The sequence below is a fragment of the Calypte anna genome, chromosome Z (genome assembly GCF_003957555.1).
Source record: "Calypte anna isolate BGI_N300 chromosome Z, bCalAnn1_v1.p, whole genome shotgun sequence".
Lineage (NCBI taxonomy): Eukaryota > Metazoa > Chordata > Aves > Apodiformes > Trochilidae > Calypte > Calypte anna.
Genome location: NC_044274.1, coordinates 59,932,326 through 59,955,452, shown reverse-complemented (window position 1 = coordinate 59,955,452; position 23,127 = coordinate 59,932,326). Strand labels below are relative to the sequence as shown.

At 41.0% G+C, this 23,127-nt stretch overlaps 1 protein-coding gene across 1 annotated transcript in view; it reads right to left on the bottom strand.

The window, feature by feature from the left end:
• The window catches only part of DGKQ (diacylglycerol kinase theta), an 87,503-nt gene that overhangs the window by 50,831 nt on the left and 13,545 nt on the right, over positions 1-23,127 (bottom strand). The window contains exons 2-5 of the mRNA XM_030467618.1: positions 15,493-15,572; positions 5,409-5,508; positions 1,827-1,912; positions 991-1,116 (exon numbers count right to left, since the gene is read on the bottom strand). Coding sequence (XP_030323478.1) covers positions 991-1,116; positions 1,827-1,912; positions 5,409-5,508; positions 15,493-15,572 — 392 coding nt within the window. The remainder of the gene's footprint in view (positions 1-990; positions 1,117-1,826; positions 1,913-5,408; positions 5,509-15,492; positions 15,573-23,127) is intronic.

Here is a 23,127-nt window from a genome sequence, read left to right as displayed (position 1 = left end):
GCAATCTTCTCTTCTGTAGTGTAGTCACTTGCTGATGCAGAGGTAACACTATTTAGAGCTTTATTCCAAAACATGACTGGCTAGGTTTTGCTTTTATCCTTGCACAAGATCCTCTGCTATCACTGTACATACCATTGTATGTGTCTTCATACAGCATGTCACACTTACTAGGCTGTTCTCAAAGACATCCCACCTCATAAATTATGAATCACATTAAAAATTCAATGTATTTTTTAAAAATTAATTTATCCAAATCATACCCGAAATACTGAATAACCTCAGAGTTTTACTTTAGATTATTATTATACAGAGTGTCTCATCTTGCATTAAATGGCAAATTAATGATTTATTACATATATATTACATAGCACCTGGTGCTACTTTACACTTCAATCATACTTTAGTAAAAGGCAGCATTAATTGGATAGACCAATAGTTCTTTATACAGCAGACTGTGTATTAGTGCATGAAAAGCTGTGGCACAGTAATTAAACATGTGTCGTGAATGGAAAAACACAGCTAAAAAACCCTCAAGAATACAGTTTAAGAACTGCTCTACACTTAAAAAGAGTAAGCATATTAGAATGGTAAATCTCTGACCTAGCAGAATTCATGTGATTTGAAAGGCACTCAAGTTTCACACAGGCAAAGTAACTGCAGGCATCTAAGCAGAAATCTATGAAGATTAGTCCTTGTTAAATTTTAATTCCATTGAATTTACATCAAGTTTAACTGTGATTTGAGAATGGCTCGTTTTAATGACTAATGAAGGGGAATATTTTCTAACTAACTCATAAATAGATATACTTTTATATAAATAAGTGTATAACAGAAGTCTATTTATAAAATGTGTATAAAGTATACCCAATGTGTACAAATTACACTTTATGTACACAAAGGTAAATTTATATAAAATGTTTACATAAGCATATGCATATATATACATATATATGTATGGTTCCCACAGATATACACCACAGCACAACCTACCAGGATGCCACACCATTCACATCGCATGCCAGAGAGCACCTCTGAAGAGCCGCAGGTTTTTTTGCAAACTTCACAACGAGCGCTTGAGGAGAGGTTTCCCTCCCTCCAGTGGTGGTGGTAAGTATCCTGGGGAAACACATCACAACTTAGCATTCCATAAACAGATACCAAAGCATCTTCAACCTAACTGTAAAATCAACCATTCAGACAGCTCCGAGGAAACTGCAAGACAGACAAGGATGTTAAGTATTTTCTCACTACAAATATGAACCTCAACAATCTTACATTTCACCAAAAGTTTATCAAACTATCAAAAGAATTATCATATAGTGCTTTTCTTCACAGTCCACCAAAACCAGTGTTCTTTTAAGAAAAAAGTCCTGAGAGGTCAGTATTATGCACGTTATTTTAGAGTGAGAAACTGGGCAGCGTTGCCTCAGGCAGACTGCAGGAAGCCTGCGGAACTTGATAATGTTTGCCAAGGATGCAATGCAGCCAACAGCTCAACATAGGAGTTTCTTGCCAGCTTTTGCAGTGCACATTTTTAGGTAAGATGCTTGATTTTTTTTTCTTTTTAATTAGGGCACTACATATTGTACAGACTTCTCCTCATGGCTTCAGTAAGTACCATGGCTACGTCAGAATTTAAGTTCAACTCACTACCTACGGTACATTCTGAAGCTAAACATTTCCTTTGCCTGCTAGTAAACAACAAAAGCACTATGATAACCGGCAGCATGTGAAAGAAAAGGCCACAAATCCTCCTTCTCCTCTAGCCCATATCTTCACACAGAAAATTAATGACCACATTCTGATGCAGAGGCATCTACATTTACCTGGTCCTGGTGCCCATCCTGGTGACACTGCCGGCAGTCACTGCAGCCAAACAGGATACAGTCTGCATGCACGTGCAGCTCACAAACTGAAAGCATGAAAACAAGGAAACCTGTTTAGGCTGGAAAACTGAACATTTTTGCATTTCCTCCCTCTCACCCTTCATTCCTTCAATAGACTTCCACTACCTTTTCACACCATACTTTCTTTCCTTCATACTCTTCTCCATTCAGCAAAGACAGACAATAAAATCAGTTTACCAGCACTGTCCTAAGTGCTGCTCCATTTCCTGTCTTAAACCTATGCAGCAAGTATAAGGAAAAACTGAGCTAAATTTGCTCATAATCACTTGCCATATTTCCTCCAATACAGCAAGATGAATTTGTAACAACTGATCAGCTTACTGGAGCTTTGTCCCAGAGCTTCACAGAACAACTGTCAACTGCCATATAACCATGCCTGAAGTCTACTGTGATTTAAGCACGTGCAAAATAAGCTCACCAGAACAAACTCCTGTTAGTCTCAGAAAACATCTGCCCAAGCTGTTTGCATACTGTGAATTACCACTTCATTGTCAGTAAAAGGAAATACTAATTTTTTTCAGCACACTCTCCTCATGAGGCAAGCTTACCGCTGTCTTCCAAAATACATCACACATGCAGGTGGAAGAAGTTTTAGTGACATCTGTAAGTTTTTAGGCAAATGGTTGTGAGTAAAGTACCTTCATTATTTAAAAGCTGACTCGAGATATCAGATATCAGATGTGAAAGAAAAAGATAATCTACCTCCCAAAATCAGCTAAAATACTATGTTGCAAAGAATCAGTCAGTAAAAAAATACAACTAAGATATCAATACATAGCAAAGATCTCAATGCCTAGTTTTATTTCTGCAAGAGTTATGAAAGTTCTCTATGGACCTCATAGACAGAGATGGGTGAAAAAGATCCTCCCTAAGTTGCTTTTTGAAGGTTTGTGCATAAAATAGGGAGCTCTTGGAGCAAGTCCAGAGGAGAGCCATGAAGATGACCAGAGGGCTGGAGCACCTCTTCTATGAAGGCAGGCTGAGAGAGCTGGGGGTTATTCAGCCTAGAGAAGAGAAGACTCCAGGGACGCCTTACAGTGGCCTTCCAGTTCCTGAAGGAGGATTACAAGAAAGCTAGAGACGGACTTCTTGTAAGGGCATGTAGTCATAGAACAAAGGGAAAGGCTTAAAACTGGAAGAGGGTACATTTAATTTTGGGCATTAGGAAGAAATTCTTTACTGTGAGGGTGATGAGACACTGGCACAGGCTGCCCAGGGAAGCTGTGGATGCTGCATCCCTGGAACTGCTCAAGGCCAGTCTGGATGGGGCTTTGAGCAACCTGGTTTAATGGGAGGTGTCCCTGCTCATGTCAGGGGGGTTGGCACTTGGTGATCTTAAAGGTCCCTTCTAACCCAAACCCATGGGATGCCATGATTCTGTGAAGTACTCTGGGAAGGCACATAACTTTTGTTGAGAAAATCAAAGGCAAGTGTCAAATTCTTCAAATATTCTTTTCTGTTCTGTTCAAACAGGTTATTGCTTCAACCACCTCACAAAAATCTGAAGACTGTAACCTGAAGATTGGAAGGTGGCAACTGGACTTCAGCCACAGTATCTGAAAGGATTTTGAAAACAGTATTAAATTACAGAGAAAACAAATACCTTATTTTCTAGACAAGGTGATCAGCACTAACACTGTCTTAATCTAACCCTTACTCCAACAGGAGACCATCACCTGCCATCACCTCAAAAACAAGCCTCTTTTAACACCATTAAGTTGACCACAAGCATTCATCTGCAGCTCCCTCTAACACACATCCTGACTTAAGATCAAGAACTGTTACATGAGATGCAACATGGTCCCTCCTCTGGTCACTAGACAATGCCCTTACTAGACTTTGTAAGAACACAGTGGGAGCTTTTTCCCTTGATTTAACTGACATCTGCTGCTTCTAAGACCAAGCATAACTCAGAATAATGGAGAAAAGGAATGCATGTGACAGGCATAAGTGTCACAGGAGCTAAACCCTTAAGAGGACTAACCCACTGAGAAAAGAGATTAAGTTTTAGTAGGTGAAGATCAAATCAAACTAGAAGGTCTACAAAAAATGTTCCATCGTCATCAGCTCTCCCATAACCTACACAATTCTTTAACTCGTAACAATCGTTTTCCACTTCTGTTCTATTTCTAGTCATAAATGTGCTGTGAATTCCTTCATAATTGCCAAAAAAACAAGTTGTTCAATTTCAGATACAAAACCTTGGCAGAATAACCCTTAAAATGTGTACTGCCTTTCTCCCCAGAAAAACTGCTACCCCTGGTTCATGCTCAGAAAGAAACTATAGTACTAAAACACTAAATAACTGTTAAGAGTTATTCCTTTTGTCTCAAGCCCTTCTAGGAAAAAAACCCTCTCACCATCATCTCACCATCACCCACTCTTCACTGTTGCCAGTGAACTCTACAGGAAAAGTGGCTCTCCAAAGCAATTAGTAATTGCCAGCAGAACCTGGAGTCCAAATATTGAAAGCCTGCAGTATCAGTATAGCCTTGGGGATAAGGTTTTAGAAAGCAGCCCTGCAGAAAAAGACTTCAGGGTGCTGCTGGATAAAAAGATGGACATGAGCCAACAGTGTGTGCTTGCAGCTCAGAATGGCATCCTGGGCTGCATCTAAAGAATCCTGACCAGCAGATGATGAGAGGTGATTCTGCCACTTTGCTTTGGTAAGACCTCAACTGGAGTACTGTGTCCAGCTCTGGAGCCCTCAACACAAAGAAATGGACCTGATGGAGCAGGTCCAGCAAAGGGCCATGCAAATGATCAGGAGGCTGGAAAAAACTCTTCTACAAAGACAGTTTGAGGGAGCTGGGCTTGTTCAGGCCAATACGTATTTCATATAAAATTCTGTTTTTTGGGGTGATTTCATTTAATTTTTCTTTTTTCAGAGAATCCATGACAGAACACTCAGAACACTACTATTTTGACAAATAACATTTTCAAATATCTTTCCACTGAAGGCACCTCATCCCCATTACAAGCATAGATATCTGAGACTATCAACACAGAAACAGTATAGTCCACTCTCTTGTATAAAGGGGGAGGTTTTAGAATCACGAATACTTAGTTATTCCCTGAATCAAAAGCTTCTACTGGAAACAGAAATAAATTACCTCAACAGGATAGATCTTTCTTTTGCAATAATAGCTTTTCCTTCTTTGCACATCTTGGGAATGGACTTATTGTACACCATTAACACCACATCCTTGCTCAGAGTAATTTGAGGAAAAATGAACAAGCATACATACTTGCTTGACAGGTTTCTTGCTTATCAGGGTTTGTCATTTATTAAAGGATACTGATTTACAGTTCCTTAAACTGAAGGAGCATTTCCACGATGAACAAACGGATGATAAACAATCAAAAATCTCAAACTAAGTAAAAATGTGTGTGTGTGTGTGTGTGTGTGTGTGCACATACCCTTAAAGTATGCAAGGCAAACAAAGTGTACCTTACTGGATAACACAGAGATGAGCTATATGAGCAGTGCTTTTAAGTTACCTTCACATCGAAAAGCAGGTGAATCCAATGACTTCCTGCACACAGTGCAAAACTTCCTTTTGTAATGTCCTGGAGGCCCAAAACAGTGTGCAACTGGAACCTGCCAGTGAAAAAAATGTGAGACATCAGTCACAACTTTCAAAGTGCCAGTTACAATTCACAGGAACTATATTAGCCTGCAAGTCATGTTAGTATATGCAACAAACTTCAGTAAACTTGAATAAAAATGTACAGGAAACTCATCCTTTAAAAAAAAAATCTTAAAAATACCTTTGAAATACTTTATTTTAAATAATTGTATTAAAATAAAATCTTCTTTAAATTATTTGGTTTTAATATATAAGTTATATACTTCTAAGTGCTCATCGGTTTCTTGATGTTTTCAAGTGTCATGAATCCAGATGTTTCCTCTGGGTCCAGTGCTGTGTTACCACCTGAAGTCACAGCTCCTCTCATTAGTATTCTTCATTGAATCAAGGACAATAAAGAGTAATACAGAATCACAGAACAGCTTGGATTAGAGGAGACCTTAAAGACCATCTAGTTCCAGCCACCCTGCCACGAGCAGGGACATAGTCATCCAAGGACAAAAAGTCCTTCTACAGATACATCAGCAGCAAAAGAAGGGGCAAGGAAAACATCCATCCTTTACTGGACACGGGTGGGAATATAGTTGTCAAAGATGAAGAAAAGGCTGAGGTATTTAACACCTTCTTTACCTCAATTTTCAGCAGAAAGACAGGTTACCCTGAAGATGGATGTCTTCTGGAGCTTATAGAAAGTGACATGAATCCAAACAGCCCCCCTGTAATCCTGAAGGACACAGTCAGTGACCTACTAAGATGCTTGGATCCCCACAAGTCTATGGGACCAGATGGGATCCACCCAAGGGTAATGAAGGAGCTGGCAGAAGAGCTCGCCAAGCCTCTCTCTATCATCTACCAATAGTCCTGGCTCACTGGGGACATCCCAGATGATTGGAAGTTGGCCAATGTCACGCCAAGCCACAAAAAGGGCTGGAAAGAGGACCCAGGAAACTACAGGCCCGTCAGCCTGACCTCAGTGCCTGGCAGGGTCATGGAACAGATCATCACCAGTGCAATCACACAGCACCTGCAGGATGGGCAAGGGATCAGACCCAGCCAGCACGGGTTTAGGAAGGGCAGGTCCTGTCTGACCAACCTGATCTCCTTTTATGATCAGGTGACCCGACTGGTGGATGAGGGGAAGGCTGTGGATGTGGTCTACCTGGACTCCAGCAAAGCCTTTGACACCATCTCCCACAGCATCCTCCTGAAAAAACTATCAGCCTGTGGCTTGGACAGGAGCACCCTGTGCTGGGTTAAGAACTGGCTGGAGGGCCGGGCCCAGAGAGTGGTGCTGAATGGGGCTGCATCCAGTTGGCAGCCGGTCACTAGTGGTGTCCCCAGGGATCAGTGTTGGGCCCGGTTCTGTTCAATATCTTCATTGATGATCTAGATGAGGGGATTGAGTCCATCATCAGCAAATTCACAGACGACACTAAGCTGGGGGGGAGTGTCGATCAACTGGAAGGCAGGAGGGCTCTGCAGAGGGACCTGGACAGACTGGAGAGTTGGGCTGATTCCAATGGGATGAGGTTCAACACGGCCAAGTGCCGGGTCCTGCACTTTGGCCACAACAACCCCATGCAGCACTACAGGCTGGGGACAGAGTGGCTGGAGAGCAGCCAGGCAGAAAGGGACCTGGGAGTCTGGATTGACAGGAAGCTGAACAGGAGCCAGCAGTGTGACCAGGTGGCCAAGAAGGCCAATGGCATCCTGGCCTGGATCAGGAACAGCGTCGCCAGCAGGTCCAAGGAAGTGATACTGCCCCTGTACTCAGCCCTGGTGAGGCCACACCTTGAGTCCTGTGTCCAGTTCTGGGCCCCTCAGTTCAGGAAGGATATCGAGGTCCTGGAGCAGGTGCAAAGGAGGGCAACCAGGCTGGTGAAGGGACTCGAGCACAGACCCTATGAGGAGAGGCTGAGAGAGCTGGGGCTGTTCAGCCTGGAGAAGAGGCGGCTCAGGGGAGACCTCATCACTCTCTACAACTCCCTGAAAGGAAGTGGGAGCTAGGTGGGGGTTGCTCTCTTTTGCCAGATGACTTTCAACAAGACAAGAGGGCATGGTCTTAAGTTGTGCCAGGGGAAATTTAGGTTAGATATTAGAAAGAATTTCTTTACGGAGAGAGTGATCCGGCATTGGAATGGGCTGCCCAGGGAAGTAGTGGATTCTCCGTCCCTGGAGATATTTAAAAAGAGACTGGATGTGGCACTCAGTGCCATGGTCTAGCAACCGCAACGGTGGTAAAAGGGTTGGACTCGATGATCTCTGAGGTCCCTTCCAACCCAGCCAATTCTATGATTCTATGATTCTATGTACATGAAATACCCTCAAGACACACTCAAGGAGACTTTTAAAAGCTCAGTGCTGCCACGGTCTGGCATTATCCACATGCCTTTAACTCCACTCTGAAAACAGCCCAGCCAGCTGGGACAAAGGCACTGGTCTACCCCAAATCCCCCAAAGCTTCAAAACCTAAGTGGTACTGAGATCCAGGTCCTGCATGCTGAGGTTCTTGTTGATGGGAAGTGGAAAATTACACATTTTAATATTCTCCTGCCAAGAGCTGGACCAGCAGTCTTAAGAAATATATTCCTATTAGGCTATTCACTTGTCGTAAAAATATTTTCTTTTCTTGTTTTGTGATTAATAACAAAGAGTAGAAGTGACAGTAGCAAAAGAACAATAGAAGAAAATACAAAAAAAATAAGAATAAGAAACATACTTGAGCTTTATATTTGTTCTAGAGATAACTCTTCCTCCAAGATGCACACCTTTACTCAACTGACATTCACAGTAGAAGGAAGTCAGACGGCTGCTCCTCCTCACAGATATACTAGTAAACAATCCTCCAAAGTTAAGGAACAGGATTTAAGTTTTTCTCCTTATATTAGGGTTTTCCTGGGAACCACTAGCAGCACATCTCACACATACTTGCAGACAGAACCTGATGATGCAGAAAGTTGTTTCCAGTTAAAAAGGTCTGGTTCCCACCAGTGTTTCTGCCTCTGAATGTGCCAAAACAGTCATATTCAACAATCCCATATTTTGAGCATGTGAAATGAAATAAACAAGATGAAATTTTGCCAGACATAACACGAGGAATAAGGAACACTGCTGAAAGTTTAATCAAGAAAAATCACTAACACTCAAACTGCAAAGCATGTGGTTACTCCAGTCTTCTGCAGAACTAATCTTTGGGGGATAAAGGAGGATGAAGAGAGTTATAAAATATCCCTGTGCTATGGAATGTGAACAAGCTCATACAGAGCAGTTTTTGGTCAAGCAGAGTCGCCAGTTCATTGTCCCAACAGAACGTTGCTGTTTGGAGGAACCCTTGGTCTCTGCCTGTCCAGATCCAAGGCTCCCCACCACACCAGACTGCCAGACAGCCTACCAAAAGGATTTTGTATCTGTATCTCTAAGATTATACAGTACAGAAGATCATCACCTCCACAAGTTTCAAATTTTTACTTTTAATAAAAGTATTAAATAAAAATACAAACCATACAGACTGTCTTCCACTTCTATCAACCAAGATAGAAATTTCATTATCTGCAGCCCTCCATCTCTAATCGACATTAAGTTCTTGGTTGGCTTGTGCTATTTTTTTTTAATAGACTACTCTAGCCACATAACACATTTATTTTAAAAATGATTTTTTTTTCGTTGGGTAAAAAAAGAAATACTGGAGGACCTAGGGAACTTTAATCACACTATCTCAGATTAAGTCCAGTGCTTGTAATCCCTACCGACTTCTCCTGAACTTCCATGCAACATCTTCAGCAGAAAGGAAAAACCAAGCCTCCCCTTACAGTAATATGCCAGTCATCTGAATCAGCTGTTCTGGGGATAAAGTACCAGAGCTGTTTTCTTGCTTCAGCTGCTTGAAAAATAAAAAAATTCCAATTCCAGTTTTAAGAGAGAAGGCTACTTGCTCAAAATTCACCCTACACAATTAGTTCAAGAGTAGAAAGAGCTAATGAGAAAGACTCTGTGAGCACAACCCCAGACAGACATAGCAATTCCAAGGAGTCCTGAAAAGCCCTGGTGGTTTTTTTATTTTTCATTTTTTTGTTTTTTTTTTCAGACAGCTTTTCTGCAAATCCTAGCCTGTCTGCAGGTTTCAAGCTGTAGCAGTATTTTTCTTGAGACCAGATGCAGAGGAGACTTTCCGTAGCTCTGGAGTAGTGAATGACCTGCTTTGGACACTCAGCAAAGAGCACCCCATGCCCTCAGCTTCCCATGTTTGTAACATTCCCTGTGGTTGTTCAGACAGACTTTGATTACAGTCCTCTGAATTCTCAAGTCACTGCCAAAAAGAAGGAAAAAAGCTGCTGACTGAAAATTTGTCTTAAAAAAAAAAACAAACAACCCAATAAAACCCCCAAACCAATCAAGCAAGCAAACAAATAAAAAAGAAAGTTTGTTTTAAATCTCTTTAGTAGTAATCACTGAAGAGATTGGTGGGAAACAGAATGGGAGTAAGATGGAAGAAGAGAAAAGGCAAGTAAGTAAGTACAAAATAATGAACGCATCACTCACATGAGCAGCTACCTGCATTTCTTTCATTGCAGAGCAAGTTCAAAGGAAAAAACAAAACAAAACAAAAAACCCCCAACAAAACCTCTGACTGGGAACACCAGTGAGGCAGCATGTCAGAATATGAAATGTTCCATATTACTCTTTAATTTATACCCACCACGATAAATATAGCGAAGAACAGACATATGAGATGGCCTACAGAAAGTTAATAATTGACAAGTATTTTAAATGGCTTTCTCAGTACTACTTAAACTACTTGATACAAACCACTAAATCAATTTCCTCAGAAAAATATGGAAAATTTCTGCTATTAATACCATTAAACAACATCTAAGTGCCCTTGTACTATTGATCAGAAGCCCATTGACAGAAAGTATAGTGGTAACCTTCCAGCATAAGCTGCAGAATGACTTTGCACACATGGCAAGGTACAACTAGCTCCTATTTTGTTTCCTGCCATCTGTTAAGAAATCCAGAGCATTACAGAATATAACACATTTCTGCAAAAGTCCGTATCATCCTGCAATAAAATTTGATCCTTTAGACACATAAAACTTAGGTTCTAAGCCCTCCAGTGCATTCTGTGCACAGAAACTCTGCATTATACAGAAAAGAACAGCAACAAACTGCTTGTCACATCCACACTTCAGAAGAAAAAGAAAGGTTACAATGATTCATTGTATCCAGGCACTTTTTCCTCCATCCTGCAGATCTCTGTGACAGGATGCTGGGCCTTACATAATGCTCTCAAGGAACCTTTGTGATGGGGAGTATCCAGTGCATTCCTACAACTTCAAATCAAGAATATATTATAATTCAACTAGAAAATGAGACGTGTATAAGAGCTTTCCGCTGCAATTAACTAACACTTTTTATACTGGAAAGAGAAAATGATATGCAAAAGACAGTCACTTCTTGCTTATCGCCAGAACAAATATCCCTCTCTTTTCATCCCTCTCTTTTCATCAAGATAAAGATCAAGAATAAAAGAAACAAACACATTCCATAACACCTGTGATTGATACATCTATGAGGTTTGTCTGGTAGCTCACAGGTTACCAGGCAGCTTGCATCAAGTTTCAATAGAATATAAAAAACTCAAGCTTGTGAACTAGAGGGTGCCAGCCAAGGCACTATCACTCTGGGGAGGAAAGGATGAAAACTAGATGCATTGCCAACATCACTAGAAATAAGTTTTTCACCTCATTTGGCTTCTGACTTATGTCATGTGGCAGCTAGACTCCAAGGAACTGCCTTCCTGAAAAAACAGGTAAGGGTCAAGTGTTGAAGAACCTGGGGACAAACAGGAGGAGCTTCAGGAGGAGGTGATGACCTAAACCAACATTTTTCCATTCTAGACAACTTGGCTTTAAGAACAAAGTAAGTTTCACAAGCATCTTATCAACCTTCTCGAAGTGGAAATGCTTAGAACATATTGCAGCAATGCGCCGACACAACAACAAAATAAAACGAGTACAGCAAATGCTCAGCCCCACTAAAACCACCTTCAACATACTCTCACCTTCAACATACTCTCAATTCCACTTAACATTCAAATTACAATAATAAAGAAAACACACAGAAACACTTCTACAGGAAATCTAAGGGTAAAAAAGCTGTAAAAGAGCTTTAATTGCAAACTATCAAGGAGAAATAAAAATTCACATTTCACACTTAAAAGAGGGTTGGGGTTTTTTTTCAGTTATTTTTTGTTGGGTGCTTGTTGGGGGTGGGGTTTTTTCTTTGTTTTTCTTGGGCTCCTTTTGTTATTGTTTTGCTTTTTTCACATCTCAGAGTAAACAAGTGTTTAGGGGAATGAAGTGGAGCGGGTCTGAATTTGAAAAAGTTGTCAAGACCGTATCAGTGACACAAATCACATCCCCTGCAAACCATAAAAACACAAACTTGCTGAGAAGACTGATCCATGCAGTATTGTTTTGAACCATTATAACCTGGATCCAGTCTGGAATACTAACTGCAGGTGACAATAATTAACAATAGTGCGAAAAAATTCTTTGGGAAGCCTTAAGAGACAGCTCCTCAAGAACAACTTGAGGCTGGATGCAGTCATGGCAGGCCTGTGACTCTGTGGGCCTTCACGTGACCTTTGGAAGCAAACCCTACTGCCAGGAATAAAAGTTTCCATGAAACATCTGCTAAAAAATTATTCTCTGACAGTTCCAGCTTAGTATCAAATGACATGCACTCTGATGAGCTTTAACATTCTTCTCTAGATGAAATCCAGGAGATTAAAAAAAAAAAAATTGTAAAAATATCTTTTCAGTAATACATGGAATATTAACATGCTAGAAGGAATGAACAAAAAAGTGACACCTTTTCATAAATGAATAATAATTTGAACGAAGAGCAGGAAGATTAAGAAAATACACTTTCCACACACTTTATAAATTATTATCTTTTGGTTTTTGCTCTGTTATATTTCTTAAGCAAATGCCAAGTTCAATATTTACTTCGACAGAGGCTGCATGCAAAACAATGTCTCCCATATGGTAGACTTCCCTTGCACAGCAGACCAGGGTTAATGCAACTTGGATGACCACATCGAGGAAGACAAGATTGTCCACACAATGTAGTATTTTCCAAATGTCATAATTAAGAGTTCAACACAGATAATGCAGAAGACTCTTTACAGCTAAATACAGCAACACTGAACTGCACACAATTTGGGGGGCTGACAACACCTATCAGATAAAACAAATTCTACTGCATAACAAGGATAGTCATATTTTACATGTAAACAATAAATAATTAAATAAAATTCATATGTTGGAGCACACAGAGAATGAGGACTGGCAAAAACCTACACTGACAGCTGTGACTGATCCAAGTGGAAACATTAATAATTTTAAATGCATGAGAAAGCAAAGGAACAAATTTTCATCATGAAAAAGCAAAGGAACAAACACAATTTCGAACAATGAATTAAACTTTGAGCAAATTCACAAAAGAAGCAGTTACAAATATTTACAACTCTGACTTTAAACTGTTTCCCAGCCAGATTTCTAACTGTTTCACTAGCAACTTTCTAGGTACTGGACACTTTTTTGCCACATAAATTATACTGGTGAAGATGAAAAGTGTCTGAGGAAGAGAAAGTATGCTGCCAAGACTAACAGCATTACCATTTCGATAAACGAAATGCAAGTGGCTCATTTCTCTCTGTCCAATTCCTGTAACTTGAGCTACATATTGTTTTAAACTTTCCCGTCTCACCCCCTGCATGTATTTTCACAATGTAAATGAACTTGCAAAGCTTTTTAGTATACAAAGAAGGGAACCAGCTCTCTTTCACCAGGATCAAGGTGGCTGGTGGCAAATGGCATGGCTTCACAAAGCGCAAATTGTGCCTGATGTATTTGATGGTCTTTTATAATGTGGTCACAGCATCAGCAGACAAGGGGAGAGCAAACAGTGTCAACTACCTGGACTTGTGCAAAGAGTTCAACATTGTACTGCATGATATTCTGGCCTCTAAATTGGAAAGATACGGATTTCATGGATTTACTACTCAGTGGATAAAGAATTGTCTGGATGGTCACACTCTAAGAGTTGTGGTCAACAGCTTGATGTCCAAATGAAGACTGGTGGTGAGTGGTATTCCTCAGGGATCTGTACTGAGTCCCATGCTGTTTAACATCTGTTTTGGTGACATGGACAGCAGAACTGAGTGCACTGTCAGGAAGTCTGGTGACAACACCAACATACATGGTGTCGCAGACATGCTGGAGGGAAGAAATGCCACCCAGAGGGACTTGGGCAGACTTGAGAGGTAGACCCATGCCAACCTCATAAAGTTCAACATGGCCAAATCCAAGGTCCTGCATCTTGGGGCAACCCCAAGCAAAAATACAGGCTGGACATAGAATGGACTGAGAACAGCCCTGAGGAGAAGGACTTGGGGTGCTGGTGAATGAGAAGCTCAATGTGAGCTACCAATGTGTGCTCACAACCCAGAAACCAATTGCATTCTGGGCTGGATCAAAGCAAATGTTGTCAGCTTGTCCATTTCTGGAGCCCTCAACACAAGAAGGACAATGGAGCTGCTGGAGAGTCCAAAGGAGGGTCATAAGATGACCAGAATACTAGAGCACCTCTCCTATGAAGACAGGTTGAGAGAGCTGGGGTTGTTCAGCCTGGAGAAGGCTCCAGGGAGACCTTACAGTGGCCTCCCACTAAAGAGACCTACAGGAAAGCTGTGGATGGACTTTTTACAGGACATGTAGTGATAGGACATGGGGTTATGGCTTTAAACTAGAAGAGGACAGATTTAGATCAGATACTAGGAAGAAATTCTTTAGTGTGAGGATGGTGAACACGCTCTCCCAGACTGCCCAGGGATGTTTGGGCTTCCCACTCCCTGGAAGTGTTCAAAGTCAGCTTGGATGGGGCTCGGAGCAACATGGTCTAATGAGAGGTGTTCCTGTCCATGGTGGAAGTGTTGGAACTAGATGGTCTTTAAGATGGTCCCTTCCAGCCCAAACCATTCATCGGTTCCCAAATGTACACAATGTGTTCTCATTAATATGACTTTAGTCAGCAAGGTTTGTAATGGCCATGATTCTGGCTTTACAGCCTATGTCTCATTTGACTTTTGCATATGTCTGATTGATGTCTTTGTAATGCTTCACTTCTCTATTAAGTTTCACATCTCCTTATTCCTTTTTTGCCATTTCTGTCATTCTTTGCCAACTGGATAATACACTTTGGGGTTTTTTTGTTATTTGTGTCCTATTATTTTCTTTAAAGTTAATTCATCTTTAAAAACCTCTAAAAGCAAACTTGTACACCTGAAGTCTTGTGGGAGAAAAAGTCACAGGGCATTTGATTGCATCTACTTCAATAATTACCAAAATAAAGAAATCTGAATTATTACTATCAATTGAAATTGTACCTTCTGATTTTCTTTTACTTTGAAATTTGTACGTTTTAATGCAATTACCTTGTTCCCCAGACACAATAAACAAGCAAACCTTAAGGATGAAGCAAATAGTAGAAGCTAAACACAGCCCCTTTGCTAGGCAGAGAAGCTTTAGTGTTTTCCCACTAAGATACAACTACTGTAAAAAATTTGGTGGTGTACAAAGTTGTTCTTTAGGAAAACCTACTTTGTGTCAGACAAGAGAAGTGATACCAATTAGTCACCCCACTCCATTATTACTAGACTTCCAGGTAATGACACACAAGTTAGAGCAATATTTAAAGAATGCAAATAAATGTTCTTCAGAGACAGGCTACCCACAAATACCCACAGCAGGGTCTTCTCAAAGGAAATATAACTTTGCTTTTGAGAAGCTATAAAAGCTTCAGTGGTCACTAAAACAATTGATCTAAGCATTACAATATTAACAAGCCACCACCATACTACACTGTGGTCATTAGAGATAAATTTGAGCTATTATCCCAAGAAAGACACAAGGCAGTGTGTGCTTACTCACCCTTACAAGGCTGGGAGCAATACATGAGCATGGTATCTTGACATTCTTGAGGCACTTTTCATGAGACATGAAGTTGCAAACTGCAGGAATAAAACAAAAACCATGAGCAAGTATTCACAAACAAAGGCCATAGTGAGAAACAATAATAATAAAAAAAATCATATGGAGTCAAATAAAATCAGGTACACATCTTTTTGATTCCATTAGCTTTCCCCTAGGTCTGTAAACATACACGACTGTCACTTCTTGGAGTGCATGAACTCCAACTCATTTTGTTACTAAGATGTTGGAAATGAAAAAGAAATGAGAGCTTATCCCAATGTATTACAGGCTGACGGTAAATCTTGCTCTCTCACACTCTCCATTAGCAACAAAATGAACTCTTAAATTTCAAACACTTCAGATTTTAAACAGTCTGAAAGTCCAAAAAAAGCTCTTTGATGTCACCAAAGCAATTGGATGTTTCAAAGTGAATTACTCTACAAGCTAGTGCATGTGACAGGAATAAATGGGAAAAGACACAGTATTGTTGCATATTGAGTATGTGTACAGACGAAGAAGACGAATTAAAAGGTCACCAGCTGCATATAGCTTTGAAAGTCAAGAGCAACTAATTATTTCTTTTACTGTGGAAGCCAAAGGTTTAGAATTCCACCCGAGCTCCACAAAGCATGCTTTCAAGCAAGACAGTGTTTGAAAAAGCAATTTCTCAGGGGGGGTGATATTTTCTACAGCTTCTAACCATGTATTTACATAGTGTTAAGCCATGCAAAGAAAAAAGAGATTCTTTACTTCATTCCCACCAGTGAGCATTTACTAGGACCTAATGTGTGATTAAGCTATGGCTTTAGAGTACTCCTTCCTTCAGAATTATTCTCTACCAGCTCATGTGTGAAGCCCCAGCAGATGATGAGGCCCTGAACCTCTCATATGGATCTATACAACATTCTCTCCCTGTACCTAGGCAGAAGATCACGTGCCAGTAAAAACTGTTGAGGTTTTCACACACCCCACCTTTACAGAAGCATTTTGAACCACTTCCTCAGTTTCACCAGCAACCAAAACAAAACCCACACATGCTTCAAGCTTCCCAGCTGCAGTCCACTGCCACTACCAAATGTATATGCTAGTGCCATTAAAACCAGACAGCTCTTCTCCCTTCTCCTTCTCCAGCTCACTGACTTGTGGTTTCACAGCACGGCCTCTCTCATGCCATCTCAAGCATTAAAATCCAGCCAGGTCCACCCTGCTATACAGCTTGCTGCCAGTCCATGTGAAGTAACCTTCCCTTTGATGGCACAAGAAAAAAGGATGACCCTTCTAACTGTTAGCAGTAGGCAGGTATTTTTCTTTATTCTGCAACTCAGACAGTGACAGAAGTTCAAAATATGGCTTCAATCCACAAATGCAACAATATGGAGTTTCAAATATAAACAGGAACTGTCAAGAACTTCATAAAGGGGTGAGAGCTGGAGAAGAAGAAAGCATCAGTGACTCATGAAATCCAGTGAAATGGCACTGCTTTGCTCATTTTTCTGGTTCAGAAGCAGGCAGAGTAGGAAGGGAAGAATGGAACAAGGCACTGCAGATTGCTCCAAGAAATATTATGATCTGCAACACATATCAGGCAACTAAGTCCACAAAACCAGTATCTTAAAATGGCCACTGGCTTCAATTTAACCACACGTAAGTCAATGAGCAAGATAACCAAGCCCTACACGAACACCTAAGAGAATTTAGGAAAGGCAGCTCTAAATCAGCTGAGAGAAGGCATGGACCTCGAGAGATATTCTTCATTTATTCAGACACCTAAGGTCACTACACAATACTACTCAATTTTCTCTTTTCAGTGACTACAGCAGAAAAACATGGCCGTGCATGAAGACAGCATCTCATGATTAGGTGAGGAAATGCCACAGAGAAATATACTGAAGAAAAATTCAAACTGGCAACTTCAGACAAGCTGTAAAATTGAAAGGTGAATGAAGGTTTCAGACAAGGATAAAACCAGGAAGGTGCATAAGGATTTTAAATGTTTGACTGAGTGCATACAGAAGAAGGCAACACATAAAATAAAGAACTTCTTAAAATTCCAAGGAAAAGACTGAAGCATTTGCAAAGAATCAAAGTGAAGAGCATCAGGAGACAAACTGCAGAGTATCACCAGGGCCCAAACAGAGATTGTGACATTCTCCATGAAAGAGTTTCACCCACTTTTCCAGAGGGATTCATAAATGCCTTTTCTGCTTGCCACACACCTCAACAATGGGACAATGCGCTTGGGCAGTGTGTCCTTTCCTGTCCCATAAGTTTTTAACTCTTACAAGTCACCATTTTGGGTTTGTTTGCCACATCCCTCAAACAAGCAAACAAACAAATGAATAAGTAAATAAACATAGCAGCAAGTCAAACTGAAGCATGAACAGTATTTTTGTGGGAAGCGGAATGCCAAATTTATATCAGTAAGGGCAACATAATTAAAATTGAAGTTCAGGAGATGAAATGCAAAATTTAGAGGAAAAAAGCATGTAAATAAAAAGGAAGAGGACAGGCTGCTCTACTTATATTAAGATTTCTTCAAACATACAAACTCAGTGACAACCTGCCAGCAAACACATCTTTGGATTGTCCATGTCAAAAGAGAAATTTCAGCCTCAGCTTTCAGAGGCAATATACAAAACTGATAGTTTCAGTCAGCCTGAAGCACTCAAAAGCAGTCAAGCATTCCCAAGAGTACCTAACTAAGTACACATACTATGGGAGAGACACACACTTGAGGGATAATTGACAAAACAGCGCCTGCAATCTTCAGATTGGACTTTGAACACAAGGCACATATATCCATGCTTAAACTGTGTGAGGCTATACAACATCAAGGGAGGACAAACAGATGGGGTGTCAAGAGACATTGAGAGAAGCCACAAAAAGTTTACTTGCAGGTTTGGGGGACTTCATGTGGTCTCTCAGAGCAATTAAATGTATATTCAGGCATACAGCAGCAACCCCATTTGACAAGTTTCCCTTGTTCCCCTCCCCTACTAAATAATAAATGACTTCATTCCTAAGAAAACATATGTATTCCCAATGCACAGCAGGAAGCCAGGTGGCTAGCAGGCTTCACAGGACCCCTCCCTATCTACATTGAGCACAAGAGGTGGCTATACAGCAGTCTCTGCCCATAAGCCTTCACTTACCAGGGACACTTAAATCCACTGACTTACTGACTTAATAAAGGAAAAGGCAATGTGTATAGAATACCTAATGAAGAGCTAGCCAGTAGCTCTCTAACATGCACTACACAAGGAAACATACAACATTTGTCTCCAGCCCTCTCTAGGGAGTCAGGAGATAAAAGCTGGGCATCACTGTAATTCATTAACTGTGTAAGGACTGCTGCCAAAGCAAGGGCTATTTACACACTCTGATCTGCCACGCTTTTTCCACGTCACCCAGATTTAAAAGCAGATCCCAGAAGAGGTATGAAGAAAAAGGTGGATTATGTCCTGTACGGACTCTAGCAATGTATCAGTGTCCCATGCAAACTATGGCTGGGTGAGAATTGCTTATGAAATACAAAATTCAAACATATCATCTCCCACCTCTGAAAAAACCACCCAATCCTAAGGAATATGCTAGAGAACGCTGAAAATTACTTCTGTTTTCTCTTTGAGATCATCACCATAATTCTGTTTTGCTGTCTTTTACACATAAATTTATTTGTAAACCTATGTTTTGTTATTCTTATATATTACTGTTTTAACTTTAACAATCACATTTATTGATCTAATTTTGCATTTGCTAAACACTTTTACAAGCAGAACTACCAAACTGCTCTCCAAGGAGGATCAAGGTATGTCAACACAAAGACCAAAACAGGTATGAACCTCTCCTGGATTACTTTAACACAAGAGTCACTGTGGACCTAGTCACATAGAGCACTTCTCTCACTTTAGTAAGCACTCCTTTTGAGTTTAACAAAAGCACCTACAGCCCCTTGCTACCTGGATCTGTTGTCCCGCCACTCACCTCCTGCCCCTCTGCTTCTGGATCTTGCGTCTCAATTAACTTGCACCAGCACCACAAGCAGGAGCAGTAACACTCCCTCCTTCTTCCACGAACTCCCTCCTGTTATCTTCATGCATGGTGCCACAACCCAGGGGTTTATTTAGCAAGATATGAACTAGTACTGACATAGGAGCCATTGTCCTTTGTGCTTCCACAGGCCACTTTGAGGACTCTTAGAAAGAGAGAGCTCCAGCACCTCAGCAAGTGGCAAGCTCATGCAGCCGAGAGATCCCTCCACGGACACTTCACAAGCTCCAGCTCATGGCAGACCCACAGTAAACCTCATCAGTTCCCAAGGATCAGCACTGTTTTGGCCAACTGCCTGTCACAGAGCCAGCATGAGAAAACTCAATGCCCTGACACGAAGTGACAGCACCACCACTCCCTGATATTGTCTGGATGACTTGGCAAACAATAACTTCATTTTGTTTGGCGCCATCTTTGAGTGCCTTTACTCATTCACTTGCGTTTTGCTCACATGTACAAACTATAGCTCCCAGTAAGCGACAGCCAAAGTTTCTTCTGATCTTTTAACAAAGGTTATAGATTACTGAATCACCTCACTGACTAAGGGGCTTACTTTTACACTTGAAATAAACCCTTTAGCTCAGCCTGGAATGGCCTAACTCAGACTGTTTTCCCAGATATCACTGCACGGTATAGTTTTCTTTTCTGGAAAAAATGTGAGTGTAATGCATTAAAGAACATACTCAGCTTACTGATGTGAATATAAATTAAGTCAAATGAAAAGCAATTATTCTTTGAGGCATCTTTTTACTTTAAGTCCCTCTTTTTTCTAAGTCCCTCTCTTGGAGAGTTTACTGGATTGGCTGGCATGATATATGCAGAAGTATTATATAAATGAAAATTCTCTACCGACCTCTACAAAAAGCCCTGTGATCTTAAATCAATTACATGAATTACAAGATAGATTTTTAAAAAAGGAAAAAAAATGCATTATTGAAGATCTCATGCTTCATGAAACACCCATGTACCTGCCAGCAGCTCAGACACTGCACAGACTGTACATAAACATTGTGAGTTTATATTGTGGCACAGAGGTGGCTTTTGAGATGCTCCTCCCCGTTCCTTCTCCAGGAATGCCTAGCATTCAATGTGCCTTTTTTGACAATTATACACTAAGCATATATTACTCCCTAGATGGATCATGACAACTCTAACTTAATTTCTTGCCTGGTCTGTAAAAGCTGATTCACGTCTCACCAACTGGTAAGAGCACTTTCCCCTCCCTTCGTTCACATTACTTTACTTTCACAAACTCCAGGAAATAAAATGACAGACTGATTCACTTAAAAGGTTTTTCTGCACACCTCAGTAGCTGAAGTCCAGGGCAAGCTCCACTCACTACTGGTAGTGCGCTGCTAAGATGACAGCTGACAGGGCTGCCATGCACTCACCTGCAACCTTCTGTAAATTCATTGCTTCCCAAACCCAGTCCTGCAGTCAATGTTGTTTTATCTTAGCATATCACATGCCATGAGTATCAGCTTTCAGTGCCAGACAGAACCTTCCACATGCAGTTCCCTTGCTTGTACCTGTCCTCGCAAAGATGCTCAGAAAAACAAGATAAAGAAACAGCTGTGGCTATGGCTAGCAACTGACTGTGGAACTGGATCACCCTTCAGGTGGCCAGGGGAATGCATTCTACACTTTCTTGCGTGCATGAAAATTGTACAGTACAAAAAAAAATAATCTACTAGATTAGATATTGGAAAGGGGTTTTTTTTCACCAACACATGTCTGTAAGTGCTATAGATGATCCCTATCCAAATGCATGTGATCTTTAAATGATCATCTTTAACGAAGATGAAACACAGTACATGGAGAAACACAGAAAAAGTCTTCTTTAGGTATCCACAGTGCAGCTTTACTATTCCTACCCTGAACTGTAATGTTTCTGCACGGATACATATATTAGGATTAAAAATTTGAAGTATTCATTTTACAAATTAAGCACATTTATAAATAGCTTCCTGAACCAGGTGCAAGTTGTAAAATTATGTTCTCCCCATCTCAAGCTTTACAGCAACCTCCACACTTTCTTATAAACCTGACCTTCTCCTCCCTTTTCACACAACCTTCAACCCATGACTGCATTTTATACATCAAATAAAATTCATCTGCAATCAAGTTTTTCTTTCCCCATCTGAACAAATCCTAGCAGCTGCCAAGGAGCAACATGCTATGCCCATCTGAAGCAGGCGGGTCTCTGAATAAACAGGCCCGAGGCCCCTTACTGCTTCCCACAACTCATTTCCAGCATTAGTCCTAGGAAAACTGAAAAAGGCCACAACTGTCCCAGATGTTGACTGCCCCAAGTTAGGGGCAACTGTTTGAAGGGTACTCAGCTCCTTAGAGGTGGAAAAAGGATAAGATGACAGACATGTACTGTGATAACTGTGGTCTGAGCCTGCATAGCTAGTGGACAGATCCAAGAACCACATATATCCTGCTACAAACCCCAGGGTGATGGACACCAGGGTAATGAGTCTGCTACTGTCTCTTCAGGGAATTGCTGGGGTTTGGTGGACTCCTTGGGAAGGTGGCAGGACAGGCACTGTCTACACTACTACCAGTGTAGTGGGAGGGAGGAAGGGAGGGAAGAAGAGTGCTCAGCAAGTGAAAAAAAGTTGTTTTTAAAGAGTACTGTCAATCACTACTAGAAAAAGGGAAAACATGATGCTCTCCTACTACCCAGCTTATTAAGCAAGGGATACAAATATTTGTCCAGTTCAGGCACTGTCCCTAGGGTTACCCTGAAACACAGTAGGGCCCTCTACCTTCACTCCAGGACCTGCAGAGGCTTTCAAAATTCCCATTTTATTTTCCAGCATTCGCTGAAATGTCTCAGCTTCTGTCTCAGTTCTGCTGCGGCTTGCAGTCATGAAAGAACAGCACTGGTCAATAAATAGATAGTTATGAGCACTTGGGGAAGGAAGATGAGTACAGATGAGCTGAAGATGGAATAATCTGCTTGGTCTTAATAAAAAACACCTAGGCACACTATGGCAAGGATGCCCTTTGCAGGTGGTATGGCTACTGCAGTGTACTTAAAGACAGGAAGGGGAAGGACAACTGCCTGTAGACGAACAGAGAAAACAAACAAGAGATCTAGCAAAGCCAGGGAGTGAACTAAAGCTTCAAAGCTGTTATACAAGGAAACAATAATAGTCCCTACTTTCCAAACAATGAATCTGTACGACTTAAAGGGCATATCAGCATGGAGACAATTCAGGCCAAGTCAGTCTAACTCTATAAAAACAAAGTTTTATTGTAGTCTAAACTAAGTAGGTTATTTCCTCTTCCTGCTCTTCCAGAGCATGTGCCTGACATGACAGAAGCCAAAACACAGCCTTAATCTTGGAGTGTCTCTGCCCTTTAGGGGATCTTTCCACTCCCTTTTGAAGTTGTCCTTGGTCCTGCAAGCAGGCTATTTTGTTCAGCAGGACTGCCTTTGTAGTCACTGAAGAGATCCACTGATAATTAGAATACAACAGCTTTGAGGAAATACCCACAGGCTTAAGTAGTCAGAGACTGGAAAAAGAGACA